This window comes from Erpetoichthys calabaricus, chromosome 8 (genome assembly GCF_900747795.2).
Source record: "Erpetoichthys calabaricus chromosome 8, fErpCal1.3, whole genome shotgun sequence".
Lineage (NCBI taxonomy): Eukaryota > Metazoa > Chordata > Cladistia > Polypteriformes > Polypteridae > Erpetoichthys > Erpetoichthys calabaricus.
Genome location: NC_041401.2, coordinates 84,320,933 through 84,338,968, shown reverse-complemented (window position 1 = coordinate 84,338,968; position 18,036 = coordinate 84,320,933). Strand labels below are relative to the sequence as shown.

The following is an 18,036-nucleotide window of genomic DNA, read 5'->3' as shown; positions in this document are numbered from 1 at the left end:
AAATCATGTATACAAATGTCTTCACACTCATTCAATACAATTTACTATTTTTTCTTGTTTACTGATAGCTGACCACAAATCTTGCTTCTTTCTAAAACACAATTTGGTTTAGCCAGAGAGCAGTAAACACATCAGCGAAAGCCTGCTACAACTTGCAGACTTCTCTGTCCTTTTACAGTGTTCTGCTGTCCAGCTTGTATTGTTATCTGCACATGTTAAATTTGGCTTCTCATGCTCTTCCCCATTGTTTTTGAACTTAGCTTCCTCATGGATCACCCTGCCTTAGTTTTCTGCCACTACTTATAACATCTCATGTTTTCTTGAATTGTCATCTCTAACTCAGCATTCTACCAACATGTTTCCTTGTACCTCTGTGGTTTCTTGGTCTAACTGCAGACTTTTTTTTCCCAAAAAGTTTCCAAAAAGTACTTCCTATTTACTATTCACACCTGATGCTTATAAAACCTCACTCTTACTACCAATGTTCAAGCAAATTTACTTCTCACATGCTTTTTCTACAAATTGCAGACTTTGTCTTACTACATACTTCGTCTAAATTTTCTTCATGCCTCCAATTATAAGATATCCTATGATCAAACAATGTTTCAATACACAACCTTCTCAACTGACTACCTTTACATTTTTCATTATGCCCTAATCAACTACTCTAACCAACAAACTGTATATTGTGTTTCCTACGCTACCAGATTCATATTGTTGTTTTAAATGTTCATAAATGTTTTGTAGTGGTACGGACCTGGGGTCCTATCTTCCCTTTCATGCTCATTACTATGTGCCTCAAGTTTATTCTTACCAGTCTGTTTACTGTTAGGATCAGTAATATTGTAGTTAAATACCTTCCTCTTTCTTTTACATCTATAAGTCCAGGCAAGTAGAATAGGTCAGGAGAAAAAGTTAGATATTTTTCCCCATCTCTAACCACACTGTTTTGATCTCGTGGCCCTTTCAGCCCCCAGGGCTCCTCAATTGCTGTATATGGGTCATCAGTGAACTTAAAAAGATAAAAGTGGGTTCTGAGGCCACAACGTTTGAGAAATAATTCCAAATTTCCATCCCACGTGCATTAAAAAAACACTTGCAGCATTAAAAGTACGGCCACTGAATAAATATAATAATGATTCTTGTGCAGAACCACATAGCTAATTATACATGTAAATTATCCATGTGCCCAGCAACATCTCAAAACAAACTTTAAAGTTGCCTTTCCTTCCCCCCCCCCCATTAGAAAACACAGAAGACATTGTGAAATAATAAAAACAAAAGATTGACTTATTTTATTTATTTATTTACAAAGTGTTTTTTTTTCTTCTTGATGGAAAAAGAAAGTGCGAAGCACCTGCACAGATACATGGAAATCAAAAAAGATATTCCTACCGTACCTGGAATCACGAATTCAAACACTGGAACAAGCCAGTCTCAAGCTTCTGCTACACAGCGCAGCTTATGTGTGTCCCAAAATTGTAACTCTGTGAGTGTAATAATCTACACTCACTGGCAACTTTATTAGGTACACCTTGCTGGTGTCGGTTGGACCCCTTTCTGTCTTCAGAACTGCCATAATTCTTTGTGGCATAGATTCAAAAAGGTGCTGGAAACATTCCTCAAAGATTTTGGTCCATATTGACATGATAGCATGATACAAATTTGTTGGGTGCACATCCATGATGCAAATCTCCCGTTCCAACACATCTCAATGGTGCTCTATTGAATTGAGATCTGGGGCCTCATGCATAACGCCGTGTGTAGAATTCACACTAAAACACGGTGTACAGACAAAAGTGGAAATGTGCTCAAAAAAATCCAGATGCATAATTCTGTGTGTATGCCAACTTCCACATTCTATTGCTCCATAAATTCCGGTCAACGTGAAAAGTAACGCCCGTGCACGTGCCTGCTGCCCCACCCCAACTCCTCCCAGAATTATGCCTCTTTGAATACGCGAATCAATATAAATAGCCCCTTATGTTTTGCGTTCTATGAAAAGACAATGGTAAAAGAACTGGGAAAAAGAAGAATTTCAGAGAATACCAAGTAGTCCATCCATCCATCCATCCATTATCCACCGCTTATCCGAGGTCGGGTCACGGGAATAGCAGCCTGAGTAGGGAAGCCCAAACCTCCCTCTCCCCAGCCACCTCCTCCAGCTCCTCTGAGACGACCCAGAGGCATTCCCAGGCCAGCCGGGAGATATAATCCCTCCAGTGTGTCCTGGGTCTGCCCCGTGGCCTTCTCCCAGTAGGACATGCCTGGAACACCACCAAGGCAGGCGTCCAGGGGACATCCTGTCCAGATGCCCGGACCACCTCAACTGACTCCTCTCAATGCTGAGGAGCAGTGACTCTACTCTGGGTCTCTCCCAGATAACTGAACTCCTCACCCTATCTCTAAGGGAAAGTCCAGCCACCCTGCGGACAAAACTCATTTCGGCCGCTTGTATCCGTGATCTTGCTCTTTCGGTCACTACCCAAAGCTCGTGGCCATAGGTGAGGGTAGATTGACTGGTAAATCGACAGCCTCGCCTTTTGGCTCAGCTCTCTCTTCACTACGACGGACCGTTGCAGAGTCCGCATTACTGCGAATGCCGCACCGATCCGTCTGTCAACCTCCTGCTCCATTCTTCCCTCATTCGTGAACAAGACCCCGAGATACTTGAACTCCTCCACTTGAGGCAGTAATGTGTTCCCAACCCAGAGAGAGCATTACACCCTTTTCCGGCTGAGAACCATGGCCTCGGATTTACAGGTGCTGACTCTCATCCCCGCCACTTCACACGCAGCTGCGAACCGCTCCAGTGAGAGCTGGAGGTCACTGTCCTATTAAGCCAACAGAACCACGTCATCCGCAAATAGCAGAGATGAGATTCTGAGGTCACCGAACCAGACCCCCTCCGCTCCTTCGCTGCACCTGGAAATTCTGTCCAGAACAGAATTGGTGACAAAAGGCAGCCCTGGTGGAGTCCAGCTTCAATAGGAAACAAATTCGACTTATTACCGGCAATGCAGACCAAGCTCCTGCTCCTCCTGTACAGAGACTGAATGGCTCGTAACAACGAGCCTTGTACCCCGTACTCTTGGAGCACACCCCACAGGATGCTTCAAGGGACAGCGTCGAATGCCTTCTCCAAATCCACAAAACACATGTGGACTGGTTGGGCAAACTCCCAAGCCCCCTCCAGGATCCTGGCCAGGGTGTAGAGCTGGTCCAGTGTTCCACGGCCTGGACGGAATCCGTATTGTTCCTCTTGAATCCGATAGACATTACCGGGGAGGCTGAGGAGTGTGATTCCCCTATAGTTGGAGCACATCTTCCGGTCACCCTTCTTAAAAAGGGGGACCACCTCCCTGGTTTGCCAATCCAGAGGCACTGCCCCCAATGTCCATGCGATGTTGCAGAGACGTGTCAACCAGGACAGCCCCACAACATCCAGAGCCTTGAGGTACCTAGGGTGAACTTCGTCCACCCCAGGGGCCCCACCACCTTCGGAGGTTTTTAACTACCTCGGTGACCTCGGCCCCAGATATGGATGGGCCCCCCCGGAATCCTCTAGCTCTGCTTCCTCTAAGGAAGACATGCTGGTGGGATTGAGAAGATCCTCGAAGTATTCCTTCCACCGGTCAATAAAGTCTGCAGTTGAAGTAAGCAAGGCCCCTTCTCCATTGTACACAGTGTTGGTGGAGCACCGCTTTCCCCTCCTGAGGCGCCTGATGGTTTGCCAGAACCTTCTCAGTGCCGACCAAAAGTCGTTTTCCATGGCTTCCCCAAACTCCTCCTATGCCCAAGTTTTTGCCTCTGCAACAGCCGATGCCGCCACACGCTTGGCCCGCCGGTACCCCTCGGCTGCCTCTGGAGTTCCACTAGTCAACCAGACCTGATAGGACTCTTTCTTCAACTTGATGGCCTCTCGAACCTTAGGTGTCCACCACCGGGTTTGTGGATTGCCGCCACAAGAGGCACCAATAACCTTGTGGCCACAGCTCCATTCTGCTGCTTCAACAATGGAGGCTCGGAACATGGCCCATTCAGACTCAATGTCCTTTGCCTCCCTCAGAATGAGGTTGAAGTTCTGCTGGAGGTGGCAGTTAAAGATCTTTCTGACCGGTTCCTCCACCAGACATTCCCAGCAGACACTCATTATACGTTTGGGTCTGCCTGGTCTGTCCGGCAGCCTCTCCTGCCATCTGATCCAACTTACCACCAGGTGGGGATCAGTTGACAGCTCAGCCCCTCTCTTCACCCGAGTGTCCAAGACATAAGTTCGCAGATCCGATGACACGATTACAAAGTTGATCATCGAGCTGCGACCTCAGGCATCCTGGTGCCAAGTGCACTTATGGACACCCTTATGCTCAAACATGGTGTTCATTATGGACAATCCATGACCAGCACAGAAGTCTAACAACTTTGCACCACTCAAGTTTAGATCAGGGAGGCCGTTCCTCCCAATCACACCTCTCCAGGTTTCACTGTTGTTGCCGACTTGAGCGTTTAAGTCTCCCAACAGGACGATAGAGTCCCCAAGAGGCGCGCCTCGCAGCGCTTCTTCCAGGGACTCCAAGAAGGCTAGGTACTCCGAACTGTCATTTGGTGCATAAGCGCAAACAATAATCAGAGTCCTTTCCTCAACTCGAAGGCACAGGGAAGCAACCCACTTGACCAACGATTTCATGATGATAGAAATTAAACCATGTATAAAACATTGAGGCACGTTGTTGCAGTGGTAGCAACAAGCTGACGCCTCTTCCAGAGATTGTTCTCTCCTCCCACAAGATGCTTGCTGTGCAACCCTCAATAAAATAATTTATGGCAGCAGTACTGTCTCTTTCAAACATACTAAACCCTGATTCCTGTCCTTCCTTTTCTATCTCCAAATAAAGAGCTGATTGTGTGGCAGTTAGTTAATAAATGTCAAGCCATCTGTACGCTTAGAACGCTGATTCTTCAAAACTTTTAAGGAACATTGAAATATTTTCGTAGTACATGTTTAATTATTCCATCCATCTATCCATCCAGGGTTGCGCCAGTCCCAGCAAGCATTCAGCTAGAGGCAGGCACAATCCCCAAACGGGGCGTCAACTTATTGCTAACTCTGTGCCACCGAGTCCTCACATATTTAATCATTAACAATATACAGGGGGTCCTCAGGTTACAACGTCTCGACATACAACGTTTCGAGTTTACAATGCTCACTCCCATAAAAACTTGAAAAAATTGAGATGTGAGTGTTTCAGCTTACGCCGTTAGCGTCATACTTACAAACTACGTGGGCGAACTAGTTTGGTTGCGTGCGGTGGAAGTATGCGGTATTTGAGTGATGGAGTTGCCGAACTAGTTTGGTTGCGCGCAGCACAAGTGTTCCATTTGTGTTGCTTTGTTTGGCGACTTTTTGGCCCTTATCATGACTCCTACATGCAAGTCAGAGTCTTCAGATGGTAGTGCTTCGAAGAAGAGGAAAGCCATCACAATGGAAGTGAAATTAGACATTGTAAAGAGATCAGAAGGAATAAAGGTAAGGAATTTTTTTACACTCATTTTTGTCATTTTTTTCTGTTACTACAGTACAGTATATTTATGTCCTTTTCCTTTTTCTTTGGCTTAATTGTGTTTTTATGTTCTAGATTATGATTTTGCAAATGTGTTAGGATAGGTAAGTGACTTAGGCTAGGGTGTGTTTCGACTTACACCAAAATTCTGGTTACATCACTGTTGTAGGAACGGAACTGTGTCATAACCCCCTGTACATTACTTAAATGAAATTACAAATGTATCTGTAGAATGTAATATATACAGTATATACTTTACTGCATTTCATCTTAAAAATGATATCATGAGCTCCAAGTAGATAGTGCCTAGAAGCCAGTCGTCACCATCTGTAAATACGTGTTCTGTTCTATTGAACTGAATTGAATTCCTTTATTGTTAATGTATGGTACAATGAGATTCAATATGCAAATCCTCCATAGACTTATTTTCCTATAAAATGGTAAGATAAAACAACAATAATAATAATAATAATAGGATAAAAAAACTGAAAAATATACAATATGAAAGCATAAGTGGCTCAGGTTGTGCAATATTACAACTTCAATGCAAGTTTACAGTGAGGCAATTGTACTTATAAGTACAAACAGTTCTACTGGGAGCACTTGATGGACTGATTGAGTGCGTTTATAGCTCTTGGGATGAAACTGTTTCTGAACCGCAAGATCCATACAAGAAAGGCTCTGAAGCATTTGCCGAATGGAAGAGGTTCAAATAGACTGTGCGCATGGCTAAGGTAGTGTGTGCTAGAAGCTCTATGTAGATATTTCTCCCTGCTCTTGACACAATCTGCCATAGAGCTTTCCAATCAGCTGCATCAGTGATTCCACACTCAGATACACTGGGTTAAAATACTCTGAGTGGTGCACTGAGAGTAACAATGCTAAAGTGGCTATGGTATTTGGAATAGTTTGGCCATTCGGTGCACCATTATATGGTTACAGGTTGATTACATTCAGATGACTTGAACTACAAAACAATATGTGGTTAATTTCAGTGTATTTGATAAAGCTGCATCGAGGATGTGAATCTAAAAAATAAAGGGAAACCACACAGGAACAGTACTTTGATGCTGGATGCCACCAGTTTGCAAAACCAAGCAGAGAACTGGCATATGCAAGGGATTGAGCTGGCGTGAAAATGTGCTTGGCTTTACACCATGTCTAGATTTTATACATGTCAGTGTGGAAACAGGTGTACACAACATTTTTGTGTGTATGCACCATTTATACATGAGGCCCCTGGTGACTTTAGAGCCTATTTGAGTACAGTGAACTCATTGTCATGTTCAAGAAACCAGTTTGAGAAGATTAGAGCTTTGTGACATGGTGTGTTATCCTGCTGGAAGTAGCTATCAGAAGATAGGTACACTGTGGTCATAAAGGGATGGACATGGTCAGCAATAATAATCAGGTAGGCTGTGGTATTTAAACACAGCTCAGTTGGTACTAATGGGTAAAAAGTGTGCCAGGAAAATATCCCTCACACCATTACACCACCACCATCAGCAGTAGCCTAAATCATTGATACAAGGCAGGGTGGATCAATGTTTTCATTTTGTTGATGCCAAATTCTGACCTTACCATCCGAATGTCACAGCAGAAATCGAGACTCATCAGACCAGGCAACATTTTCCCAAACTTTTACTGCCCAATTTTGGTGAGCCTGTGCAAACTGTAGCCTCAGTTATAACATTAGAATAATCTAGACGAGAACAGGCCATTCAGCCCAACAAAGCTTGCCAGTCTTATCCACTTAATTCTTCTAAAAAACATCAAGTCGAGTTTTGAAAGCTGCTAAAGTCCTAGGGCCTCATGCATAACGCCGTGCGTAGAATTCACACTATAACATGACGCTTACGCACAAAAAAATCCAAATGCATAAATCTGTGCGTTCACCAACTTCCACGTTCTTCTGCTACATAAATCCCAGCCAGCGTGAAAAGTAACGCACGTGCACGCGCCTGCTGTCCTGCCCTGTCTCCTCCCAGAATTACGCCTCTTTGAATATATAAATCAATATAAATAGCCCTTAAGCTCAGCATTCTGTGAAAAGACAATGGCAAAACCATGAGGAAAAACAGAACAATTTCAGCGAATACCAAGTGGAGGCAAAGAAAAACGTACTATTTAGATAGATAGATAGATAGATAGATAGATAGATAGATAGATAGATAGATAGATAGATAGATAGATAGATAGATAGATAGATAGATAGATAGATAGATAGATAGATAGATACTTTATTATCGAGCTGCAGCCAGTGATGATCTTCAACCCATCCCACACTTCCTTCATGCTGTTATTCTGCAACTTCTGCTCCAGCTTTCTCCTGTACTGCTCCTTCGCCGCCATGAGCTGGACTTGGAGTTCCTTCTGCACGCGCTTGAGCTCATGCTGATCACCGTCTTTAAAAGTCCTTTACTTTTGGTTCAAAAGGCCCTTGATGTCACTTGTAATCCATGGCTTGTTGTTAGCATAGCAGTGTACTGTTCTTACTGGAACTACAATGTTCATACAGAAGTTGATGCAGTCAGTAGTGCAGTCAACAACCTCCTCAATGTTCTCACTGTATGATCCCTTATATTTATATTTATATTATATTTGCTGTTTAAACAGTGGTATAAACAAGAAAAGGAAGTTGATCGAGTGACATAGTGTGTCGGAGAAACTCGAAAGCTCAAGTTCACAAAGTCGCACAGTGCCCAAAATATAAAAGAAGTTATCACATATCAAAGTCGCCATGAAAAGCCGAGTTGTAGCCCACCGTCTTATTAGGGTACAGAGAAAAAAAAATAGGCACACAGTGGGAAAAAAGCACAAAATGTCAACTTTAATCTCGAAATTTCCACTTTAATCACGTAGTTTATTTTGTCATTAAAGCAGAACATCATAAACTTCATCTTAAAATTGTTTAATTTACTAGTTTCTCAAATCCCATTGTAACTACAGTAGCACGTTAAATGCTTTGTTTTGTATTTGATCTTCTATGTGCTCTGTGTGTGTGAATCACTATGTGCTTCCGGGTTTTCTCTTCCTCCGACAGGACACAGAATCCATTACATTTGTAATATTCCAGCTCACTGAATAATTAAAATACTGAGATGTATACTTGATATAATTTTCATGATGATAGGAGTTAAAGCATGTTATTACACATGGGAACACGGTGGCGCAGTAATTGTGCGCAACCTTTGATGGTCCAATTCCTGTCCTTACCTTTCTTTCTCCAAATACCCAATCACCACACAATCAGCTCTGTAATAGACGTTAAGCCATCTGTAAGCATGTAGCAGCAACCCCAGCACTGACTCCTGTCGAACAACAGCCAACTCTGATAAGGTTTCTCGCACCATCACCCTCTGCTTTCCTGTGTCTGAGCCAATTCTGCACCCATCTAAAAACATCACCCTGAACTCCCATTTCTTTTAGTTTGATACCCAACACTCTTATGTGGCACTTTATCAAATGCTTTCTCAAAGTCCAGATAAATAATAAGCTCAACATTGATGATATCCTTTTGTTGCCTCCTAATAGAATTCCAGCATTTCAGTAAAACATGACCTTCCTCTTCCTGTGATGCACATTAAGCTTACTGGCCTATAGTTGCTTGGATCTGTCTGGTCACCCTTTTTATATGACAGGATAATTTTGCAATTTTCCAGTCCTTTGGAATTTCCCCAGTGTGCAATGACTTCCTAAAAATATGCATCAAGGGTTTATATATGTACTCACTATCCTCCTCTCCCTTACTGACTATTACACTCTTCTCCATTGTTCATGTTGTATCTTCAAGTAGACACTGTTATACCTTTTTTGACTATGGATGACTCAAAATCAGCTATAAAACATGTTTCTCCAGGTAAATGCACAAACCTTTTTAAAAGCATGCTTTCACTTGGTCACTGAATGTAGATTGATGGAGAAAAACAGCAAATTTAAAATTAAATCTACAACACAATAAAGTGTGCTGTAACACATATCTATAATGCATGTAATCTTTTATTTGGAAACACCACAAAATGTAGAAATTCCCCAGATTCACCATTTAATATATGCTGCCTTTTACGTAAAGATAAAACACTTTTTTTTTCAGAACCCAGGATATTATGACATTCAGGCCCAGGACTTGTCAGTGTGGCATGTTCCCAACCTAGTTTTGATGGAAAACTGGAAGAAATCTGCCATTGCAAGGTATCACACAAACAGTAAATTTTTCCCAAGGTATGGAGGAAATCTTCATGGACTCTTTCAGGTAAGTACAGTAACACTTTACTTAAATATGCAACCATCTAGTTCTGATAGACTGGGGGCAAAAAGTTATCTTTATTTTATTCATACAGTGAATAAACTGACTTTAAAATTGTTGTAACTGTTTTTAATACATCTGTTATTTTAATTTACAGTGCAAAACAAATTTTAAGAATGACCAGAAATTAACAGTGCTAGTTTTTTAGTCATACTACCGTATATACTCGAATATAAGCCGAGTTTTTCAGCACCCAAAATGTGTTGAAAAACGTCACCCTCGGCTTATATTCGAGTCAGGTCCTGCTGTGAGCGAGAGAGAGAGAGACATACAGACACACACATGCAGAGAGAGAGACACACACACACCTGCGCCGAGAGAGACACACACGCACGCACACCACGAGAGAGAGAGAGACACACACACACACACGCGCACGTGTCGTGCGAGAGACACACACACACGCACCATGCGAGAGACACACACACACACGCCTGTGAGAGAGACACACACGCGCGGTGCGAGAGACACGCACACACGTGCGCGCACACGGCGAATGAGAGAGACAGCGAGCGAGAGAGAGGGCTGGCTGCATAAGGCAGAGAAGGCATTTAAAGAATGCACAGGGCTTGTTTTTAAAGATTTAAATTAATATATGTTAATTTTATTGGTACAGTGGAACCTCGGTTCATGACCATAATTCGGTCCAAACCTCTGGTCGTAAACTGATTTGGTCGTGAACCAAAGCAATTTCCCCCATAGGATTGTATGTAAATACAATTAATCCGTTCCAGACCGTACGAACTGTATGTAAATATATTTTTGTAAAGATTTTTAAGCACAAATATAGTTAATTACACCATAGAATGCACAGTGTAATAGTAAACTAATGTAAAAAACATTGAATAACACTGACACAAACACCCAGGTTCCCTGCTGAGCTGCACGTGCTTTCTCTCTCTCTCTCTCTCTCTCTCTCTCTCTCTCATCAGCATGCGAGCCCGCTCTCTCTCTCTCTCTCTGTAACATTGCAGCAGTTCGCGCTGTAGCCTTACAACCCGATCGCTGTATAAACACTCTTTTTAATGAGTTTTAAGCACAGGGGGAAAAAAAAGGAACATTTGAACAAATCCGAACTTTATTTAAAAACCAACCACAAGCAACCAAGAAAGTAACATTGCAACAGTTCCCGCTATAGCCTTGCAACCCGATTGCTGTATAAACACTTTTTTTAATGAGTTTAAAGCACAGGGGAAAAAAAAAGAACATTTGAACAGTGTATTCTTTAACTGCCTTCCTACCTTAATGTGTCCAGCTCTCTCTCTCGTGCTGCCTGTGTGTCTGCGTCTCTCTCTCTTGCACTGCCTCTGTGTTTGTGTGTGTGTGTGTTGCGCTCTCTCTCTCTTACTCGCTCGCTCGCTGCACAGGAAATGCACAGGGAGAGACTGAACATGTACAAACTGAAAGGGAAACTGGCTTGTTCATATACCGAGTGTGTGGTCGTGAACCGAGGCAAAAGTTTGGAGAACTTTTTGGTCGTAAACCAAGTTGTACGTGTACTGAGATGTTCGTGAACCGAGGTTCCACTGTATTTATTTTGATTATTGAAACTTGCCAGTAGCTGCTACATTTCCCACCCTAGGCTTATACTCGAGTCAATAAGTTTTTCCAGTTTTTGTAGGTAAAATTAGGTACCTCAGCTTATTTTCGGGTCAGCTTATACTCGAGTATATACGGTATATGGTGGTTTGCAAAATTTAAAAAAATTTCTTAGCATCTGTCAAACAGATGTCTGTTTAGATTTAAAAGCTAGTAATTTTAGTTGTCCCATTCACCTCTACCAAAAAAAATTACTGCATCCAGTGATATTACCTCCAGATGCTCTGATGTTGATGACGTGAAACATACTTTTAGCACTTGGCAATAATTACAGAAAAAACATTAATCTTTAATAAATAAATTGGAATAACTATTGTCCATCACTGCTCACCTGTTGCATTGGTAGTGCCCATTTGCCATAAGGCAGTGTAATCATAATTCTAGTAATGTTTCATGGCATTGTTTCCTTTTTTTTTGGATATGGTACATTTGTTGAGTTAGGCCAACAAGTGACACATTACTGCATGTCAAATTATAGTTAAGGACATTCAAGCAGAATAATACAATTGATGCATAACTTGACTTTCTGATTATATTATTTAAAGTTGGACTTTCTCTTCAAGTATGGTTTATACTGCTGTACATGTTATATTAAAGTATCTATCTATCTATCTATCTATCTATCTATCTATCTATCTATCTATCTATCTATCTATCTATCTATCTATCTATCTATCTATCTATCTATCTATCTATCTATCTATCTATCTATCTATCTATTTATTTAATAGTGATTACGTTCTGACAGTCAATCTCATCTATTGGTAGTGGATTTTAAAAAGCAGGTTTGAAAAAATGAAAAGCTACACAAAATACTGAATATCTATAACATATAAAAGTGTGCTTATCTTAGTCTTATTATCTTACTGTATGTAAAAGGTTTTGTAAAATTTATGTGAAGAAAGGTGCATTTGAGTGGTAGCAATTTTCCTTTCCTTAATACTACATGTGATATTTTTTGTTTTGTGTTTTGTAGCATTTTCCATTGAAATACAAAGGTGGTGTGTGCAAAACTGATAATGGGCCTTCTATTCCTATTGTTTTTGAAAAGGGGGATGCAAAAAATTTTAAAGAAATGTATGGGCCAGAAACATATGGTAAGAATATGCTAATTTAATAAGAATGTAAAACATATTGAAAAGGTAAAAATGAATGCCTCTAATACATGATTACAATACATTACCGTGTTTAAAGTATGTTATAAAGTGATTCCATTACATTTTGTCTACATTTCAAATTTATCATAATCACATTTATACAAGAAATTAGTCTCCGGTTTTGTTGACTCTCCAAGTATAAGTTGCATAATTGACATACACACAACAGTTAATCACACACCTGCCATAAAAAAAGACAGAGAATGTAAATATACAGGTATGTATGCATACAAAGTGCAGAGTGTAACTCAGATCAAGAAACACTGAAATAAACACTGCAAAACAAGAATTAACAATATGTGAACAGTTTTGCAAGACCCTGGGAGGCCGGTGAGTGGGGTACCCAACCTGATTAAGCTGAATTAACCATTTGTTAGCTTGATGGCCTGTGGGAAAAACTGTTCATATATCTGCTTGTTTTGGCATATATTAATCTATAATGTCTGGCTGGTGGAAGAAGTACAAAAAGGTTGTGGCCTGGATATAAGGGAACGGTGGTGATTTTCCGTGGCCGTTATGTTTATTGTATTGAATTGCTAAGAATTTATACATGAAAAAATGTAATGAAAACCAAATGACTTCATAATCATTGAATAGAACATGTTACAATAACTCAGAGTGCCTATAAGTATCCATCCTTTTGCACTTTTTCACTTGTACCACAGAACAATTCTTGTTACACATACCCCATCAAACACATGGGCCATTCTTGCTAGAAATCACCTTAAATGATTCCTTTCTGTCAGAAAAGTATGTCAAACTCCTTACCAAATCATAGATTGGGCCTTTTAACCTATCAAAGAAATCTCAATTGCACCATTAGTACATAGGAATTCATTTAAAATATCAGTAACCTTACATAAGTATTGAGAATATTGAGCAAATGAAGAGCTGTAGGATGTAGATCTTACTTTACCACTACTCTGTAGATTAATTAATTAATTAAATACATTTGTCTACTCACTAACTAACTTCTCATGAGTTTTAGGGGGAAAGGGACCATGAGCTCTGATTTGGAGATGTACAGTCTCAATCCAGTGCCGCTGTGCCTTCAGTCAATGTATGTATTCTAGCATCCTGACAGTGACTTTTCCAGGAAGTCTGTGGAGTATAGTTCTTTGATAAATAGAATCCCTCCTAATTTCCTAATTTTAAAAAAGTAAACTACCAACCCCATAGCCCTGCCATTGAAATGCTTTCTTAATACTACAGTTCTTCTTCATCTTTCGGCTGATTCTGTTAGGGGTTGCCACAGTAGGTCACCTGTTTCCATACCTTCCTTCCATTGCATCTTGCTCAGTCACACCCACCACATGAATGTCCTTTCTCACCACATCCATTGACCTTCTCTTAGGTCTTCATCTTTTCTCCTTGCCTGGAAGCTCCATCCCTAGCATCCTTCTTCCAATATACCCAGTATCTCTCCTCTGCAAATGTCCAAACCAACACAATTTTTCCTTGTCTCCAAACTGTTCAACCTGAGCTGATGTACTTGTTCTTAATCCTGTCCATCCTCATCATACCCAATGCAAAACTTAACATCTTTAACTCTGTCACCTTCAGCTCTGTCTCCTGTCTTTTTGTCAGTGCCACCATCTCCATTCCTTATAACATAGATGGTTTCAATTACCGTCTTATAGACCTTCCCTTTCTTGCTGATACCTGTTCGTTATAAATCACTCCTGACACTCTTCTCCACCCACTCCACCCTGCCTGCACACTCTTCTACACCTCTCGTCCACACTCCCCATTACTCTGTACTGTTGATCCGAAGTATTTTAACTCATCCAACTTCGTCATCTCTACTCCCTGCTTCACCATTCCTCTGACCTTCGTTTCTTTCACGCACATGTATTCTGTCTTGATCCTACTGATGTTTATTCCTCTCATCTCTAGAGCATATCTTCACCTCTCTAGGGCATCCTCAACCTGCTGGCTACAGATCACAATGTCATCTGCAAACATAATAGTCCATGGGGAGTTCAGTCTAATCTTCTCTGTCAATCTGTCCATCACCATTACAAATAAGAAAAAGCTGATCCCTGATGTAATCCCACCTCCACCTTAAATGCATTCATCACTCCTTCCACCCTGTCAAATACATTCTCTAGGTCCACAAAGACACAATGCAGTTCTTTTTAGGCTTCTCTATACTTCTTCATCAACACCCTCAGATCAAGCATCGCATCTGTAGTGCTCCTTCCCAGCATGAAACCATACTGTTGCTTGCTAATCATCACTCCTTTCTTAACCTAGCTTCTACTACTCTTTCCCATAACTTCATGCTGTGGCTGATCAATTTTATCCCTCTGTAGTTATTACAGTTCTGCACATCACCCTTATTCTTAAAAATCTGTGCCAGTACACTTCTACTCCACTCCTCAGGCATCCTTTCACTTTCCAACATTGCATTAAACAATCTTTGGTTAAAGACTCCACTGCCATCTCTCCTAAACACTCTGCTACTTGTACAGGTATGTCATCTGGACCATTAGCCTTCCCATTCTTCATCCTCTTAATAGCTGTCCTTACTTCCTCCTTGCTAATCCATTGCATTTCCTGGCTCACAATCTCCACATTATTCAACCTTCACTCTCTCTCTCTCATTCTCTTCATCCATCAGCCTCTCAAAGTACTCTTTCCATCTGCTCAACACACACTCCTTGTTTGTGAGTATGTTTCCATTATTATCCTTTATCACCATAACATGCTGCTCATCTTTCACAGCTCAGTCCCTTTGACTAGCCAAGTGGTACAGGTCTTTTTCTCCCTCCTTAATGTCCAACCTCTCATATACAGTAACTCATCATACACCTTATCTTTAGCCTTTGCCACCTCTCTCTTCACATCACGCCTTATCTCTTTGTACTCCTGTCTACTTTCTTCATCCCTCTTACTATCGCACTTCTTTTTCGCCACCCTCTTCCTATGTAAACTCTCTTGTACTTCCCCATTCCATCACCAGGTTTCTTGGTCCTCCTTCCTCTTTCCAGATGTATCATCAAGCACCCCACTAGTTGTCTCTCTTGCCACTTCTGCTGTAGTTGCCCAGCTATCTGGTAACTCTTCACTACCACCTAATACCTGTCATACCTTTTCCCTGATCTCCACTTTACAGTCTATTTTTTTCAACTTCCACTATTTGATCCTTGGCTCTGCCCTCACTCTCCTCCTCTTCTTGATCTTCAATGTCATTCTACAGACCACCATCCTATGCTGCCTAACTGCTTCATCCTCTGCCACCACTTTGCAGTCTCCAATCTCCTTCAGAGTGACCTTCCTGCATAGGATATAATCTACCTGTGTGCATTTTCCTCCACTCTTGTACATCATCCTGTGTTCTTCCCTCTTTTAAAAATACATATTCACCAGAGCCATGTCCATCCTTTTCAAAAAATCTACTACCACCTGACCTTCTTCATTCCTCTCCTTGACACCATACCTACCCATCACCTTTTCGTCTCCTCTGTTCCCTACACCAACATGTCCATTGAAATCCGCTCCATTCACCATTCTCTCTACCTTGGGTACACGTTCACTCTCCACTACTTCATCCAGCTCACTCCAGAAATCTTCTTTCTCATCCATCACACACTCAACTTACAGGGCATATGCACTAATAACATACATTATCACACTTTCAATTTCCAGCTTCATAATCATAACTCTGTCCAACACTCTTTTCACCTCCAAAACACTCTTGACATACTGTTCCTTCAGGATAACCCCTACCCAATTTCTTCTCCCATCTACACCATGGTAGAATTTGAACCCGCCTCTGATACACCAAGCCTTGCTCCCCTTCCATCTAATTTCTCACATGCACAATACATCAACTTTACTTCACTCCATCATATTGGCTAACTCTCTCCCTTTAAAAAAAATTCCGCCAACATTCAAAGTTCCTACCCTCAGTTCCACTCTCCTTCCCTCCCTCCCTCCTCTCCTCCTGCCTCTGGACACGCCTTCCCCCTCTTCTCCTTTAACCAACTGTAGTCCAATTCCCCCAGCACCCTGTGGCTAATACTACTGGTGGCAGCTGTTGTTAACCTGAGCTTTCACCGACCTGGTATAGAAATCTATATTGTTGTCTGCAAATTGATCTGGCAAAATGTTATACCAGATGTCCTTCCTTATGTTACTGTCCCCATTTATTTGTGCTTGGGACCAACACAAAGAAATACACTGGTTTGTGCATCTCCCGTGGCTGAGTTTTTCTTAATACTTTGATTAACAGGCAATAAAAGTAGTTTTCATCCTATCTTTTGCTAATACGTTGTTTTTTATGTGTACACAACAGCGTTTAAGCCACAGCAATGTGCACTGCTTCACCAGATTCTTCTACCACTGCCTCTTTTTAGAAAGATATGTTCTTTTGATTTTGGGATTCTTCAAACTGGTCTATGAACATCATTAGCATTAGACTCAGGCATCACTCGGACTGTAAAACAGTGCTAGAAGCTTTAATTCCGAGCGTCACTTGGTCTATAAAAATGCCAACAGTGTTAATGCAGAGCATTGCTCAGGAAATAATATAGGCGTGTTTTGCATAAGCAACAGGCTTGAGTGTTACTTGGGCAATGGTGCAGACACATCTTCTCCTAGCCTCATAATGGTGTCTCATAAGAAACATTTTTCAGCAGCCTAGGGGTTGCACGCTCTTGACAGTGATACGAGCAGTGATGACGAAGTGAATCTGTTCTCAGGCAGTGAAATTGAAATGGACTGTGAAATTGAAAGTGATTCTGATGAATCCAAAAGTGAAGTCTCATGTCAGTCACACATGTGCAATGTGCTGTTTAAAAGCTGATCATTCTGGAAAGAAAATCTGCAAGGAATCATGCTACTGTTGTCCTTACTGTGATGTTGGATTGTGTCTTTGACCATGCTTCAAGATATGCCACACAAACAACACATTTTGACAGTATATACAGTATTAGCATTATTTTTATTATTATTATTATCATTATTATTATTTGTATCATGATTATACTTTATACACTTCTGACTTTGTACTTTTAGTGTTTTGCATGTTTTACAGTAGAAAGATGAGATTTAATAAATACGTAATTTTTCAAGCCAAAAACTGCAACACCTTTTATATGCTTTTTAAAGAAAAAATGTAACTCTAAGGAGGCTACACATCCCCATAGTATGCACATCCAAGGTAATCACTTTCCCACACTGAGAACAACCATTGTAACATCTTGCCTTACCTTCCTGAGTGTGGAGGATCTTCCAACAGAATTTAGGCTTACCTCAATGACAGGTATTTAACCATCTTTGGTATCAGCTACTTGAATACACACCCATTACTTAGATCTAGATCCAGACTCAGTGTCCCCAGTTCCTTCCAAGAAGCAATATCAGTTTTTCCTGACTTGCCAGTTAAACCCACTTCTAACTGAGGCTT

At 41.2% G+C, this 18,036-nt stretch overlaps 1 protein-coding gene across 1 annotated transcript in view; it reads left to right on the top strand.

The window, feature by feature from the left end:
• The window catches only part of LOC114656701 (intelectin-2-like), a 33,506-nt gene that overhangs the window by 3,075 nt on the left and 12,395 nt on the right, over window positions 1-18,036 (top strand). Inside the window, exons 3-4 of the mRNA XM_028808329.2 lie at window positions 9,655-9,813; window positions 12,443-12,563. Of these exons, the coding sequence (XP_028664162.2) occupies window positions 9,655-9,813; window positions 12,443-12,563 (280 nt within the window). The remainder of the gene's footprint in view (window positions 1-9,654; window positions 9,814-12,442; window positions 12,564-18,036) is intronic.